This window comes from Desarmillaria tabescens (genome assembly GCF_030435595.1).
Source record: "Desarmillaria tabescens strain CCBAS 213 chromosome Unknown EV420scaffold_5, whole genome shotgun sequence".
Taxonomy (NCBI): Eukaryota; Fungi; Basidiomycota; class Agaricomycetes; order Agaricales; family Physalacriaceae; genus Desarmillaria; species Desarmillaria tabescens.
The window spans coordinates 1,647,510-1,664,685 of record NW_026848304.1 but is presented as its reverse complement, the minus strand read 5'-3'; the positions used below and the strand labels follow the sequence as shown (position 1 = coordinate 1,664,685).

At 48.7% G+C, this 17,176-nt stretch overlaps 3 protein-coding genes across 3 annotated transcripts; 1 reads left to right on the top strand and 2 right to left on the bottom strand.

Moving 5' to 3' along the window:
- Positions 1 to 10,763: 10,763 nt before the first annotated feature.
- EV420DRAFT_1720353 (short-chain alcohol dehydrogenase) lies at positions 10,764 to 12,022 on the top strand (the record flags this gene model as incomplete). The annotated part of the gene is made up of 4 exons (XM_060479748.1): positions 10,764 to 10,850; positions 10,927 to 11,092; positions 11,153 to 11,364; positions 11,470 to 12,022. 4 exons carry the CDS (start codon positions 10,764 to 10,766, stop codon positions 11,701 to 11,703), a joined length of 699 nt encoding a protein of 232 aa, XP_060336656.1. The 3' UTR covers positions 11,704 to 12,022.
- On the bottom strand, positions 11,821 to 14,465 carry EV420DRAFT_1515110 (mitochondrial intermediate peptidase). Its single transcript, XM_060471880.1, has 4 exons — positions 13,856 to 14,465; positions 13,288 to 13,804; positions 12,572 to 13,231; positions 11,821 to 12,511 (listed from the first exon to the last, which is right to left on the bottom strand). Exons 1-4 carry the CDS (start codon positions 14,390 to 14,392, stop codon positions 11,883 to 11,885), a joined length of 2,343 nt encoding a protein of 780 aa, XP_060336655.1. The 5' UTR covers positions 14,393 to 14,465; the 3' UTR covers positions 11,821 to 11,882.
- Positions 14,466 to 14,637: 172 nt separating this feature from the next.
- Positions 14,638 to 17,154, bottom strand: EV420DRAFT_1515109 (uncharacterized protein). The gene is made up of 7 exons (XM_060471879.1): positions 16,935 to 17,154; positions 16,768 to 16,866; positions 16,549 to 16,702; positions 16,266 to 16,482; positions 15,879 to 16,108; positions 15,621 to 15,755; positions 14,638 to 15,561 (listed from the first exon to the last, which is right to left on the bottom strand). The coding sequence occupies exons 1-7, from the start codon at positions 17,087 to 17,089 to the stop codon at positions 14,902 to 14,904; spliced, it is 1,650 nt and encodes a 549-aa protein (XP_060336654.1). The 5' UTR covers positions 17,090 to 17,154; the 3' UTR covers positions 14,638 to 14,901.
- Between the last annotated feature and the right edge of the window lie 22 nt (positions 17,155 to 17,176).

Genomic DNA, 17,176 nt, shown 5'->3' with positions numbered 1-17,176 from the left:
CTCTAGTCGACAGTGGATGCACCGGCAGCTGTATAAACCGATCATTTGTACAGGAACAACAAATGAATACGGTAAAAACTGCCTAAAGCACAAGCAGTATACAATGCCGACGGCAGTAGGAACAAAGGAGGAGACATCACAGAAATAGTAGAACTACGAATGACCATCGGGATCACCATGAGAAGATCGATCTCGCTGTTGTTGACCTAGGGAACGTTCCCCTGTTTCTGGGACACGACTGGCTCAAACGACACAACCCAATCATAGACTGGAAAACCGGAGCCGTAACCTTGGCCCGATGCTCTTGTCGCAAGGTACCATTCCTACTACCGGATGAAGACCCGGAGCAGAATTGGGGAGTGGAAGTAGACGACGGAGACACGATTCTTATCGTGGACTTCGAAGATTTTCACGTCAGGGCCATGGGGAGCAAAGCCAATGAATTAGCAGCCAAAGCAAACCAAGAAAAGAGGCCAAAGACATTCGAGGAAACTAGTACCGGAACCATACCAGGAATTCCGAGACGTCTTTGCCAAGGAAACTTTGACGAGCTACCACCTCGCAAACCTTGGGACCACGCAATTGAACTCACCCCCAAACGCCCAGGCCAGCCTGGACTGCAAAGTCTATCCACTTAACCCGGTCCCGAACAAGAAGAGCTGGACAAGTTTCTGACGAAAACCTGGAATCAGGAAGGATTAGGCCCTCCAAGTCACCCATGGCTTCACCCTTCTTCTTCGTCAAGAAAAAGGACGGGAAGCTTAGACCAGTACAAGATTATCGGAAGCTGAACGAGATGACCATCAAGAATCGATATCCTCTCCCGCTCATCGGGGAGTGATGGATCAGCTCAAAGACGCAAAATACTTCACGAAACTAGACGTACGATGGGGATACAACAATGTGCGAATCAAAGGAGGAGATGAATGGAAGGCAGCATTCAGGACCAATCGAGGATTATTCGAACCAATGGTGATGTTCTTCGGACTCACCAACTCGCCGGCCACATTCCAGTGGATGATGAACGACTTGTTTAAGGAGCAGATCGCACGAGGGGATGTCACCGTATATCTGGATGACATTCTAATCTGCACCAAGGACAAGGACAGACACCAAGAGGTGGTACGAGAGGTGCTGGCAATTCTACGCACCAACAACCTCTTCCTGAAAGCGGAGAAATGCGAGTTTGAGGTGTTAGAAACTGAATACCTCGGGGTAATCATTAGCCAGGGATCAATTCGCATGGACCCCGTCAAGGTCAAAGGAATCACGGAATGGCCCCAGCCGACCAAGAAACGGGAACTACAATCGTTTCTAGGTTTCACCAACTTCTACCGAAGATTCATACGTGACTACAGCAAACATGTACGACCCTTAACTCAGCTCACGGGAAAGACGGAGTGGAGATGGGGAGCAGAACAAGAAGGTGCCTTTCAAGAAATCAAAAGGAAGCTAGCGGAGGAGGTGTATTAGCCATACCCACACGAACGGGAAGGTATCGCATAGCAAGCGGACGCAAGCGAAGGAGCCATAGGGGCGGTTTTATCACAAGAGCAGGAAGGAAGGTGGAGACCAGTTGCGTTCCTATCCAAGGCCCCTAACGGTCACGGAACGAAACTACGAAATATACGATAAGGAGCTCCTGGCAATCATGTTGGCCCTCGGAAGACTGGAGACACTACCTGATGGGCGCCCATCAGGAATTTGAAATCTGGACAGATCACCAAAACCTCCCAGTATTTCCGCAAACCCCAAAAACTCAATCAAAGACAAGCGCGATGGGTAACGGACGTTTAGCAGAATATCATTTCACGTTACACCATAAAACCAGGAACGGCCAACAGAAAGGCCAACCTGTTGTCCAGGAGGGCAGACCATGACCAAGGCGGGAGACGACAACAAGGAGGGTGGTAATGCTCAAACCGGAAATGTTTCGGGCACTGATCATGCCGGGAGAAGAAGAAATTCACAAACGCATTCGAACGGCATTAAGAGACGTCACCCGGTGGGACAAAGGGATTGAAGCCTCCCTTCACCATCCCAGAGGAATAACTCAAGAGGACGGGCTAATGCACTATGACGGACGGCTATATGTGCCCCGAGACGCCAAGCTACGAGGAGGAGAACTAATCGCCATCCATCATGACCACATCACAGCCGGGCACCCCGGGATCGAAAAAACCAAAGAACTCGTACAGTGAGAATACTGGTGGCCGAAAGCTCAAAAACGACGTGGAACGATATGTAAAAGGCTGTTGAAGCTTGTCAAAGAACCAAGACGAGCACCCTTACATCCGCACGCCATACCCACGCAACCATGGGAACACATTACCATAGACATGATTGGCGAACTACCCGACTTGAACGGGTACAACGCCATTCTCATGATAGTGGATCGATTCTCCAAAGAGGTCATTCCGGTGCCATGCTCCACGGAATTAACTTCCAAAGGATGGGCCAAGATTCTTCGAGATCACGTATGGGCCAAGCACGGAATGCCTCAGAAAGTGATCTCTGACCGAGGACCTCAATTTGTGTCCAAATTTATGAAGGAACTTTATGAAATGCTACACATTCAAGGAAATCCGTCTACGGCATACCACCCCCAGACCGATGGACAACGGAGAGGGCGAATCAGGAGATCGAAAAGTATCTCCGAATCTTCATCAATCATAGGCAGAACGATTGGAGCGAATGGTTTACCGCTCGCAGCTTTCCAACACAACAACCGAAAGCACTCTGCGACTGGTTATTCGCCGTTTGAGGTCAATCATGGACAAAAACCTCATCTCGCCCCGCTCACCATCAAAGAAGGAACCAATCCAGCCGCCAGGGAATTCGTGGCGGATATACAGAAAGTGCATGAACAAACGACCAAGGCCCTGGAAAAGGCGGCGGAAACCATGAAACGGCAGTACGACAAGCATCAGCGAACGGCCGTAGAGTATCAACCAGGAGACAAAGTATGGTTAGACTCTACAAACCTCTCTCTTCCTCGACCAATGAAGAAGTTAGGAGATAAACGCGTAGGGCCCTTTGAGGTGATCTCCAAACACGGTGCGTCGGCCTACAAGCTACGACTTCCACCCGCATGGAGAATCCATGACCGTTTCAACAAAAACCTCCTCACCCCATATCATCCGCCGGAGTTCCCAATCCAAGTACAGCCCTTGCCACCACCGCCGGATCTCATAGATGGACAAGAGCAATATGAAGTGGAAGAAATCGTAGATCGGAGAGAGAGAGCCGGAGGAAGGGGAAGAAGAAGACGCGGAACCGGGATCGAATACCTCGTAAAGTGGAAAGGTTACCCGTGGGAGGAAAATTCCTGGGTAGATGAACAGGACCTGGACAACGCCAGGGACGCAATTGAAGACTTCGAACAAGTCTCATTCATCACCAGACCTCCAGCGGAGTGGTGGGAAAACAGGGACGACTCAGATTCATGGTCCGAACACGAATCAATAACAGAGTCGGAAACCGACCATCCATTGGTACAGGCAATCCAAGAATACCTGATAAAGCCAAATGCCCCATCCCTCGTAGAAGCCTACCTCCCAAAACCAAGTTACACAGCAGTCGGGACGACTGCCTTAACAGGGGGGTAATATTACGATTTCGCGCCATATCTTATCTTATCGACTCACTCGTAATCTCGCTATGCTAATCCTCCGGACTTGATCGCATTCTAACATGTGGGTATTGTACGTTTATCGTGCCGTTGCAGACACTTGTAGTATATTTAGCACGACCCAAACTGTATTTAAGTAGCTCGACTGCAGGTCTTAAACCTCAGTCTCGAACTAAAGTTTATTCACCCGATAACCTAGTCTGAACTCACTCTCGCTCAACTAAGCGATAGCTCCCTTAACTCAAACCTGCGGACAACACAAAGCGCCTGACCGAAGTGCGAGTCACGCTTAGTTGTTTGATCTTGTTTGTGGAATCGGTCGCTAACAGAGATGCTCTCACGCAAGGCTTACACTTTGTACTAAGCCACGGCATTAGCTCTTATCCCGATTTGAAGGAATTAGGCTTCAACAAGAACCAAGTCTCACCCTATGACCGGTTCAGTGTGAGCCGAGAAGCTCAATCAAACAAGCTTACTGTTGAAGATCACTCAAATCTTGCGGTGCTTCAGATTGATGCTGCGAGACTCGAAAATCCGTACTTTGATGCAATCGGTTGGCTATCAAAAAACTTAAAGGCATTCATAGCTATGCAATTTGAGTCGTTCCTCCTGGATGAGCTTCGCTTTGAGAAGCTGAAGTGCACTGAGGCTATCAAGGTTAGATCAGAGCAATGGCAACTTCAAAGAATGGGAAACGTACTTGTCGACGCTCTCGAGACGAAGCTTCATGAGAGCCAGCCATACCCTGGAGATAGCTCTGATCCTCATGGTCACCTTCAGTTCACTGTGTGGGAGTCTAAGGAAGATCGCATGATTAAATTCATTGATCATGACCGAGGACTAGGAGGAGAATTACCTATCTCGTGGGTATTGGACCCTCAGTTTAGTCCCAGAGAGTACTGGGGAAGGCAACTGGCTATGTTCGACCACATACCAGCCTTCCAGAACATGGATTACCCTCGGATGGGCCATCCACTAGCTACTGCGGTTCGAAAATCCTTGACTAGACATGTTCCATTTATCAAGGACTCCGGAAATCTGGAAGAGGACATTCAGTATATCATTTATCCTCATCCCAGAAAGCCCTCACGGAAGTATATCATTGAGGATATCCGTCGCGAGTTCAAAATGTCAGTACCTATCAAGTACCTGACTAATCCGAACTTTGACCTGCCAAACTGGTACCGGAAAAAAGCTAAATAATGCCTACGAAACTCTGTTACAATGGCTACAAGGCCCTGTTGAATACGAGTTTCTTACCCACATGTTTTCGCAGTCCACGGAAATGACAATGTTTGAGAAGGAACTTGATTCCATGGTTGCAGCAGCTGATAACTACTTGCATTTGATGAACGGCAACCTGCATTGGGAAGAACGGAATGGCTACGCTCATGTTATGAGCATAGCGGGAGTCCAAATCGAGCCCAAGACTTACCCTGCTGTCCAGCGCCATGCCTCAGTTGTGAAAGACATCAGCCGTGTGGTGCCTTGACCTCTTGTTATTGTCGTCAACATCAATGGAAAGCCTTGCCGAGCTTTGGTTGATACCGGCTCATTGGGGGACTTCATGTCTACTCAGTTAGCAGATCAGCTGAAGGTATTCAAGACATACCTTCCATCACCTATTCCTTTGCATCTCGCAGTCCAGGGATCTCGTTCGAAGATTCTCTGTGGGACAAAGGTTCAGTTCAAGTATCAGAGCATCAAAACAGAGCATTACTTTGACATCGCGAACCTCTCTGGATATGATTTGGTCCTTGGTACACCTTGGCTGTATCAGTATAATGTTCGCGTTTGCTTTAATCCTTCGTCTATTGAGATTGGAAGTGACACGGCCTTGCCTATGGTGGGTGATAACGTTAGCCAGGTTCGGTCCCAAGCTATGATGGTTAGTGAGGATGCACTCAAGCAAGTTCGCGCAGAGCTTCAAGAGTATGCGGCCCCCATCTGCAAAACAGCTTCGGAAACGCCATTGCCACCCTTACGTGCAATTAACCATGAGATACCCTTGATTGACAAGCACAAGGTATATCCCTGGAGGCCGTCTCGGTGTCCTGAGGCCTTCCGTTCACAATGGGATCAAAAATGAAGGGATTACTTATCCTCAGGTAGGTGGAAACTTACTACCTCAGGGAATTCAGTACCAATGTTGCTGATTCCGAAAGTAGGAAAGCAAAAACACTTACTCCGGACTGTCGTCGACTTGCGCACATGCAACGCCAACACTCGCAAGGTGTCAGCACCTCTCCCGAGCATTGAAGGGATCCTGCGTCGTGTTGTGAAGTGCAAATATCGAAGCATTATTGATGGCAAGGATGCCTATGAGCAAATCCGAGTTGTTCCTGAGCATGTTGATAGAACTACGGTTACAACGCCTGACGGAAATATGGTCAGTCTCGTTCTCCAGCAGGGTGATTGTAACACACCCGCAACGTACCAAGCACTGATGAACCATATCTTCTCGCCCTACATAGGTGTCTTCATGGAGGTATACCTAGATGATGTTATTATCTATTCCGACACAATCGAGGACCACATTAAGCATGTTAAATGCATTATTGATGTCTTGAAGCGAGAGCAACTATACTTGAGTGCTTCAAAACTGAATTTCTTGCCAAAGGAAATGAAAGTACTCGGTCGTATTATTGATGATAATGGTATACGTATGGATCCCAACAAGGTGGACTCTGTAATCAACTGGAAGACTCCTACATCAAAAGGATTATTGTCAGGATTCCTCGGAAGCGTAGGATATCTCGCAGATGACTTACCTCGCATCCGTGGCCCTATGGGAATCCTCCATGGCCTCACAGGCTCGACGGTCCCATTCCGTTGGTCCTACACTGAACAGCAAGCCTTTGACGAGATCAAGGAAATCGTTGAGCATCATCATAACCACAGCCGAGTGCCATTAGACTACTCACCTGAGCACAAACCCGTCTGGATGGTCACTGACATGAGCTCCGCCAGCATCGCAGGCTACGTCGCACAAGGAGATGAGTGGCAGAAGGCCAAAGTTGCAGCCTTCTACTCAGCAAAGCTTAGTTCGGCACAACAGAACTATGCAGTTCATGAACTGGAGATGTTAGCAGGTCTTGAGACGATGTTGCGCCATCGGGATATCCTACAGGGAGTTCATTTCACTTGGATAACGGATCATAAGGGGTTGATTCACCTTATGAAGCAGAAAGACCTAACAGGAAGGCAAGCGCGTTGGTTAGAAAAGATGAGCACGTTCGATTTCGAGATAGTATACGTACCTGGTGAATCCAATGTCCTCTCGGATGCTCTCTCATGCATATACACCAACGACGCCCCTGGTACTGTCCGCGCACGCTCGGAATACACTGATCATGATGATAATGTCAGTATGGACCATCTGAACAGTCACGGAATTACCATACCACTGCTGGCAGGCCTGGAAGCCTTTGCAGCACATACAACCCGTTCCAGGGCACTCCCTAAACGATCCAACGCTGACACTGGGCGTCCAGAAACGTCTTCTGAGTTCACAAAGAGGATGAAAGGCCATGTACGCGTTGTCGGCCCTAGACGCGCACAGGAGGGCGGGAGTACCGAAGATTTGACCTCATCGTCATCCACTACGATCCACAGTAGTCCTAAACGAGCTAACGAACCAAAAACGCGGTCAGGAAGCAATGGAAAAGAGCAGGAAAAGCTCACCATCAAGATCCCTGCAAGGCCAAGCCCTAGCAGCATGGGGACAGCCCAGAGCTCCAATCCACCACTTGTAGGACCTTCAGCAAAGGTCTACAGAGGCCCTAGGACAGAAGAGGAGCCTGAACGAAATCAGGATGGCAGTGGATCTCGAGAGCAAGAGGGTATCAATGCAGAAAGTGCCAGCAAAGCAAATTCCCATGATCCGGAAATTTCCCGTGCTGACCCAGACTTGACTGGGACAACGTTGCTCAATTCCATTACCTCGCTCAATGGCCTTGACTTCGAAAAAGCTATTCAACATCACTATTCTGATGATCCTCTCTTCAAAAGAGTAGTAGAAAACCTGGAACACTTCGCAAACTTCGAGTGGAACCAGGATACAGGCCTTTTGTACCTCAAGAAGGATGATGATAGACTTCTCTGCATACCTCGCATCCTCGTAAACGGTCGTACAGCTCAAGAAATCATTATTTCGGAAGCTCATTCAATTCTAGCTCACCTTGGGGCAAGCAAAACATTGGATTACCTTCGCCAGAGTGTGTGGTGGAAGGATATGGTTTCGGATGTGAAATCGTATTGTGAGTCTTGTCGTACTTGTAAGATGAGCAAGCCTAACAACCAGAAGCCTTACGGCTTGCTGCACCCTCTCAAGGTTCCGTCGTATCCCTGGGAGGCTATCGGAATTGACTTTGTTGGGCCGTTACCAGATTCTAAAAATCGTGATGGTACATTTGACTCGATAACTGTTATTATTGACCTATTTACCTCAATGGTACATCTTGTTCCCTGCCGTACAACCTACACTGCCCACCAAGTGGCTGAACTGATGTTTGAGCATGTCTACAAGCACCACGGAATGCCATGACGGATTATAAGTGATCGTGACTCACTGTTCACTAGCGTCTTTTGGAAGAGGCTACACGAGCTTACGGGTACTCAGCTGAATATGTCCAGTGCGTATCACCCTCAGAGTGATGGCTCTACGGAACAGGCTAATCGTACCATTACCCAGATGTTACGGCAATGCGTCGACTCCACTCAGAAGGATTGGGTGTCAAAACTGCCAGCTATTGAGTTCGCGATGAACTGCGCCAGGTCTGAGACAACAGGATATGCCCCGTTCATGCTCAATACTGGACACATACCCCGATCCATGATATGGAACTCGAATACGAAGAATGAGTATCCCTCTGTCCGAACATTTGCTTGATTGCGGCATTTAGCTATCATGTCAGCTCACGATGCGATTCTTGAAACTCGGGTGAAGCAAACTCGTATCGCAAATCGGAAACGATGTTTCGAACCTTTCCACGAAGGTGATCTGGTATATGTATCCACCCAGAATTTGAAGTTTGCTAAAGGTCTAGCTCGCAAATTAATTCCAAAGTATATCGGGCCCTACAAAATTTCAAGGGACTTCGGAAATCACTCATTCCGTGTAGAGCTGCCTTCGAGCTTCATCCAGAGAGGAGTACATCCAGTATTCCACTCCTCCTTGCTTCGGATTCATGTTCCTAATGATGATCGCAGATTTCCAGGACGTCTTGATACTCAAATACAAGAGACTCCGGAAGCAGAACCTCAGTGGAAAATTGAACGGATTCTATCGCATCACGGCGCTAAAGATCATGCCGTATTTGAAGTTAAATGGACTACTGGTGACATTACGTGGATGCCCTACGACCAGCTCATCGGGCTTGGCAGTCTTGCTGACTATCTTGACTTGCTAGGTTGTGTGTCCATTGGTAACCTACCGATGGGGCGTTCACCGCTCCCATCAGATCCAGAACAGTACGGGATTTCTGTGAGCTCCATTACATTTGATTTTGAGTCTCCTAGGAGGATAGAAAAGGGTACGCAAAGTTGTGTGAATTCCCCCACACCTGTGCTCCTGCTTCCCCATCATTTCCCGCTACATTATTCTCCCTCTAGGACCATCACCACTGCATTCCCACTGTCCATGCCCAGCGAACGTAGACCCTGTGGCAAGAAGGGCCGCAAGCTCCCTGCTTACCTCCGTCCCTTGCTCACTACCACTCCCACTCCGGCAATTCCGCTCCCACCAAGGGCATTCACTGTCCGCAAAAATCGCGAATGGTTTGACGTTCATGAAGCCCCAGGCTCCGGTTCTTTTGGAGGCCTTGTTTCTCAGGTTCATGCTGTGCACATGCTCAAATGCATTGAGCACAACAACCTTCTCCGACGTACTCACGCCAAGGATGGCATTTCGGAGTGCAGACAGATCCGCTCTGAACCCATTGCTTATGATGCAATCGCTGCCTCATTCAATGCGGGTTCTCAGACCGAAAAATTCGTTGAATGGGTCAAGCCCAGTCCCACCAATCCTAACGGACCTAAGGGCTACACCCTCGCACATCTCAATTCCCCATCTCCTACCAGCAAAGGGCTTCACGTCAACATGAAGTTCCTTTTCGACCCTCACCAGCTCAATATCCCTGGATATGTTATTGTTCCTGAATGCGAGTACAACAAGACTCGGTTCCTCGGCCATCAGATGCTCTTCCAGCGTGAGACTGCCAAGGAAAAAGCTATCCAGCATCGTCTTGATAAGAAGGCTGGATTAATGTGGGATGAAGATTTCGAGGATCGCTATGCTGCTGCAGGAGACTCGCTGGAGGGATTCCTCTCAGATGATCTCCCCGAGTTCATTGAGGGCAGCGCAGGATCAATCGATGCAGATGGAGACCCGGATCCTGATCACGGAAAGGGCATTGATACCGACAAGGATGGTTTGCTCTACTACGTTGATAAGGAGGACGACAAAACGGACGCGAATGGAGATTCCACCATGAGGACCGCCCGCAATTGATTTCGTGATGTCCTTTTACTTTATACATCCTTTCATTAACTTTCCTTGCTTCATTCAAGGGTATTACACTCGTTTATTTCTTACTCTACCTATAGTGCCCAACTTCGTTGGACAGGAGGGCGTATGTAACGAGCCGGCCTTTGGCCCGGTCCTTACCCTTCATTTCTCCCCCTCGTTGTCGCTCCACACGCTCCACCGTTCTCGACGCACCCGATAGGATCTATTTGATATTAGCTAGTAGTATATAAGAGCTACGTACTGCTGTAGTAGCTCGGGTTTTTCGCAACGACCAGCCTTTACACCTGTCACACACTGCGTGAAACTCCTTCGTGAGAGTACGTGACTTTCGCCACCCTCTCATTTCGGGAGCACGCAAATTTTATGTAAATTCACTGCCAAGATCGACCCCCAAAACGTTACCTTATTGTGTACATTCTGGCTCCCCTCAAATTCTCATCTATCCGGTGTGAATCTCACACCTCATATTCGTGATTCGGCGTCAATGAACTCAGACTAAGTCCTTGCGCCGATGGATTGCGTGTACACGGCAACGAATTGTGGTATAAGAGGAACCCTTACACATATCTTTGAAGAGCTATAGCATCGCACTTCCTTCAAAGCATGTCCAAGACGATCTTTATTACTGGCATGTCTTCTGGTATAGGTCTCGCCACCGCCAAGTTGTTTTACGCAAAAGGCTGGAATGTCGTGGGCACCCCTCCGCGACATTTCCCGAGACAGCCCGCTTAAATCTCTTGATCCTTCTCGCATGCTACTAGTCCAGATGGACGTCACAGACTCGAGATCCATTGGCACCGCCATCGAAGCAGCCATTAGGAAATTCTCGAAGGTAGACTTATTGGTAAACTCTGCTGGATATGGTCAAAACGGGATTTTCGAGATGGTTTCTCCTGAGCAGACGAGGAGGCAATTCGACGTCAATGTATTCGGTTCGTGTTCCTTATGAAATCCTGAGATTCAGGATACTCAAATGAAGTTCTTGAGTCCAGGTGTGATGGACGTAATCCGAGCCTTCTTACCTCACTTACGCATTGAGGGAGGTGGAATAATTAACATTAGCTCTGGTGCTGGCGTATTCACTCTCCCAATGCTCTCCTTGTACCGTTCCTCCAAGTTTGCGCTGGAAGGCTTTACCGAGGCACTTGCATACGAGCTCGCGTCCCAGAATATCTTCGTGAAGAGTGTCATACCCCACGGGGATGTCACGTCGACAAACTTTAATGCTACCTCTGCAGCGGCGACACCTATGGATTTAACCTAAGGTACCACTCAACGACGAGTTTTTCCTTTAACGAGCATTTTGCAGGCTCCATCATACGCAGACTACGCAATGAAGACTATGAAAGCCTATGAGAGGATGTCTGCGGCTAGGACGATATCATCGGATAATGTTGCAGACGTGATTTATGCTGCTGCAACAGACGGGACAGATAAGTTGCGCTATTTTGTCGGGAACGACACGAGGGGTTTCATCAAGGCACGGTATAAGTCGACAAGCGATGACGACTATGTGCAGCACATGAGATCCTTCTTTGCGTAACACCCATGGTCACCCCATCTTTGTACGCTCTGCCTATTCCGAAGCCTCAAGGTTTCGCTTCGCGGAGGATCGGACCGTGATGAGTGTAACTTAGGCTGAGATGTCTTTACGTCGACTTCCTTCATCTAATTTTCAAATCGTATGGTTGATCGTCTATTCTACAGCATTGTCTGATTATTTTAGTGCCTATCAAACGACCCGACCTCATCCTCAATTCTCCACTGCCCTACCTCTCTCATCGCCTCTGCATCTCCACTTTCCAACTCTGGTTTGCTAAGAATATCGGCAACCATCTTCCACGGATCTCTCCCTCCTCCGTACCGCAATACATCATCCTTAAACTTCTCCCCTAATTCTCTCTTCAGTGGATTTGCTGAGAATACGTTCCGCCAAACTCGCGAAGCGATTGCGCGATCGAACAAGTACGAGTAATACGTTGCACCGTAGCTAAAGAGATGCCCAAACTGTGTTTGGAATGATGTTCCCGGTACGTAGGGGATGAGTCCTCGTGTATTGTGCAAATTGGCGTAGGCTTGGGTGGAATCGAAGGAGGGGTCAAGCGCGACAGGGGAATGATACGTCTGATCAAGTGCTGCGAGAAGTATTTGGGAGTATGTATCGATGGCGTGGCAAGGATCTTCGTGGTGATTGATTGATTGGCGAATGTTGGATGTAGCAGAGACATCGAAGAGGGAGAGGACGTCAGCCGAGTAGAGGAAATGTTCCATGAGAATGGAAGGTAATTCGACGAAATCAGTGGCACAGCGTGTCCCAGATACGTTCTGGTATTCGGTGCGTCCAATCATGGCTGGGAATGATGAAGAGTATTGAGTAAATCAAAGTCATCACGGAAATAAGTTCTACTGACAGTGCATGGCATGTCCCATCTCGTGGAAGAGAGTTTTGACATCCTGCCATTCCAATTCCGTGGGACCGCGAGAAATTGTCGGTCTCGTAAATTCACAGAGTAGCACGACCAACGGGAGCTGATATACCCCGTCTTGACCAGGCAATCGATGCCTCTTTATCGCTTCAAATTCCATCGATTCCCGGACATCATATGCCGCCCCTTCTGGCATCTGATCGTTTGCTTCGTCGTCATCGTCGGTGCGTCGAGAACATCTCACCGTATAATGAGCTGCTCCGCTTGCCTTGCCACGCCTTGCAAATAGATCTGCATAAATCCATCCAATGATCCCCTTCTCCTCGTCAATAACCTCTAGTTTGTGTACGTCCGGGTGCCATACTTCTCCTGTAGCAGTTTCCGCTGGACGAAGGCTAATGCCATATAAATGACGGAATAATCGGGAGAGGCCCATAAATACTGTGCCAACAGTGAGGGGAGGAAGTGTCATTGGTGGTGCTGGAGGTTCAGGAGGACAATAGAAGTCCCGGTCCCATGCCTGAATGATAGGGAAGGGAGATGTATTAAGGTGTTTCTGCTTTCGCAGACTAAGGGCCCGTAACGCAGATCGAGCGTACGGCCTTGTGTGATCCATGAGTGCATCGAGGAAATAACGGACATGATCTGAGAGGAGAGTTTATGGGTACACAAGACAGGTCAAAATACAGCGTGAGACTCACCAGGCGTTTTAGCCATCTTGTTGTCGAGGGAAAGATGGGCAAAGCTTTCGCGTCCCACAAGGCGCGCGAGCTCCGCCCGTGTACGGAGCAATCTTTCTAAGACAGAGATTTGCTCGGGTGTACTGGAGTTAGCTGCAATATATACGCGTCGACGGGGCTCCTCAGCTGGTGCAGAGCGCATGATCATCTGCGCCTGCAATGAGCCAGGATATACCATGAGATCACGCTGAGTAAACCGAGCTTGAAGCTGTAATCTGACTCCCATTCCCTGATCCTTCAAACCCGCAAGCTCTGAGGGCTTAATGGCTGCAGGTGGTCGAAGGGCTGTCACATCTTTCAAGAATTGTCGGCCGAGGACTAGAATTTCTGTGGATAATGAGACGAATTTATCTCGTTGGTCCGGTGGGAGGTTGATGGCAGATTGCTCGAAGTCATGCCAGAATATGAGAGCGGTTTTATGTGCCTCTGGGGAGAGTGACTTGACGATGTCAGGATCAGAGAGAACAGACTTTAGTACCTAATTGATTGTGTTGGCCAAGATAGACATGAAAATAAGTCGACGACGCACTTGGTAAAGACCGACATGAGTATTCAGTACATTCATGAACTCGCACAACGTCTCGTACGCCGTATTTGCCGCATCCACCCATGCCCTGTCAGGATGTGCATTCCTAACAAGCTCTGCAAGATCTATGACGCCACAAAGCATATCACTCAGCCGATCAAGATTCTTTACCACCTTGAACATCTCGTCTCTCGATTCCCGCGCCCGTAAAATACGGTTGGTAAGCACCTGGGCCCGTATATAAGTAGCATTGGCGAGTGATATCAATCCCCGCGGTTGAGCCAAGGAAGGATGTCCGAAGAGTCCCGTCCTTGAAAAGGGTGACAGTTTGAAGCCATCTCGGGGATTGTCAAAGAGCGTCACCAGCGCTTTGTCGTCCGTTGACGCGGGGATCGTAGGATGAGGCGCATGGGTCGACAAGTTTCGCCGGGTCGTACGACGACGAAGAGATTCTTGTTTAGCAATGAGACAGCCTTGGAAGCGGAAGGGCTGGCTGGAGAGAGGAGTCGTGAAGGCATTGCGGGCGGCTCTGATGATCATGAAGGTGGAAGAGGAAAGGGAAAAGTAGCGCCAAGAGGCGCGAGTCCGGAACTGACAAACGGACTAGTAAAAGATCTGGCCTCGCCCTCCACGTGTACGGACCACTCTAATTGCGGACTTTGCCGCATCAAGGTATCAAAATTGCAGTCTCCCTATTCGTCGGAATTTGCTACATATAGAGTTCACTCACTTTATTTAAGCATTGAAATAAATTTGAGGCTCTGGCTGGCGAAACAAGCGTAAATCTTTCAAGTCTCACAAATTGTACATCGCTTGATCTCGGACCCGGGAATACCGATCTGAATCGGCATAGGGTTTCACTAGATCTGTCTGGGATTCTGAAAAGTGAAAAGCGAACGAGAAGTTGGTGAGTAGTCGAAGAATGCTTAAATAATAAGAGACGCCGGCTAACATGTGGGTATGTATGAACAATGAATATGAGGCAATGCAAATACTTGTACGTTAAGATAATGTTTATGCAGTAGGTTGTAATAGTCGGAAGTATACCGCTATGACGATTCTATAGGCGACAGGCTACCTTCCATGCTCTTGGGATAGTCCGAGTCATCTTCTGCTTCATCGAAGGGGGGAGACATCGACACATCAACATTGCCATTACCATTCCTCTCCGTTCCATTCGTTTCCACTTCATTCATCGTAGACGCCCGATCCTTAGGCTCAGGCTCGAGCGAAAGCATTGAAGGCTCTACGGCGTACACCCAATACTTTGACCGCTTCTTTCCGGCAATCTGCTCCAGAGCCACTTCTGTGGGCTTCAGTGCCGCCGCACCAGAAGCCTTAATTCCCAACCCATTTTTACTTTGCGGTGGCGGATCTACGGGGGAGATACGTAGATCTCCAGAATTCGTGCTGGCGGTACTGTCTGCTGTCCGCGCTCGTTTGCTTGACGGTTCAGCATCAAATTGAGTATCTGCAGGTGCTCCAAGACGCGTTGAACGTCGTTCCCCCCTCCAACCTCCCCAGGGGTCATCCGCAGACGCTTCTCGTTTGCCATTGGACCTTGTAGACGTCCGGGTAGATCGTCGTGGTTCAACATTTGTCACTCTGTGGCGTTTTCTCGACGGCTTGGAATCAGAGTCCTGATCATTTGCAAAGTCCTCATCCTCGTCATAGCCATCGTCTTGGTATCTATACTCGTCAGCATCATTCTAAGACGAAACCAAAGAAGGTCAGCTGAAGGACTACCTGGAACCAGCGTGGTACTGACATCACTGTCAAGATCCTGAATATAGTCCACGTAATCCGGCTTTCGGGTTTGGCGTCGCGTTCGAGTTTCTCTTAGGTCTGCTTGAGCATAAAGGGCCAATCGTTGTTCCATTTTTCGGCGGGCTCTTTGTGCACGCTATCCGAAGAGGGAAATTAGTCATGGTCCAGTGATTCAATGACAGGGAAAATTCGGAGAATGTAGTCCTTCCACAGTAGGATCTCCCCAAAAGTGGAAGACAAAGTTATGGATGCAACTCACCGCTATTTCGGCGTCTATAGCTGGAACACGTTCCTCCAGTGATGAGATCAAAGCAGAATGTTGCGCTTCCGCTCGTTTAACATGAGCAGCGCGAGCAGACTTTTTAGGATTAGGCGCGGAGGCTTTGAGACTCTCGATGGCAGCCATGTACTCTTCACGCGTGGATGCCAAAGTTTCAAAAGTAGAAGACATCTTCCAAGGATTGGTCGAAACGTAGATCCGAGGAGAATCTGGGATGCGCAAGGATACAGTCAGCAATCATAGATCACGATACTGAACGGCACAGGCCACCATGAACAAAAATAAAACAACACATAAAGAAAAGGATGTTCGACTGGCAAATACACGCAAATATATGAATTAAAGGTGAAGGGAGGGTGCACGGACCATCTGCTATCCAGTAACGTTTGCGGTCCACATCTTGTCCGATGGGCAGGAGCTGGAGCCGGGTTCGACTGAAGGGGTCTTCCGCTCTTGGGCGGGATGAATCGCTTTCTTTCTTCTTCTGCTTGTGTGGAGCGACTCCCCACGCGCGATCAAGTTTGGCCTTGATATCTGCACTGTGGACGAGTTGTAATTCAACAAGTTGACGCAGAACATTGAGCTGAAATGAATCCAAATATCGAAGGGTCAGGTTTTGGAAGGATCATGTACGAGCCAATTTACGCACTTTTAAATCCCAACTGGCCGCAAAGAAACCCCCTTCTAGACCTGAAAGAGGATCCACGTTCCTTCGGAGATCTTCATCCCAGAACACCGTTCTTTCAGATGTTTTGAAGAACTCGGTTAGGACATTGGCCACGGTAGAAGAAATCTGATCTATGCTGGCATTTACGCGTACTATTAGAACCCATGCATGCTGATACAACGTGCCAAAACATGTTCTCACCCTAAATTACGCGTTTGTGGCCTGAGGTTCAGTATAAACCGACTAAGCACTTGGCTTAATATTGGATTTGGCTCCTGCGACAAGAGCGCATTTTCCAGGCTGTGTACGATGAAACCCGTCATGAGACCGTAAAACCAGCGCCATGACGATGTAAAATCAGAACTCACTCCATTGGAGTCTCGAGCCCGTCGACCTTTCCCCGCAGATTGGTGAACTTGCAGATGAATGAGTAAACGAAAAGAGATTCCCAGCGGTCTGAGGGATGTGTGGCATTCGATGGCGGACAGATATGATCCTTGAAGTCTGGCTTGGACGGAGGCATTGCCGCAAGACAGACTGTTGTGGTGGTAGTTGTAAAAGGAGGTAATAGACCGACCTTGATCTGTTACTGTCACACCCTCACGCGCGA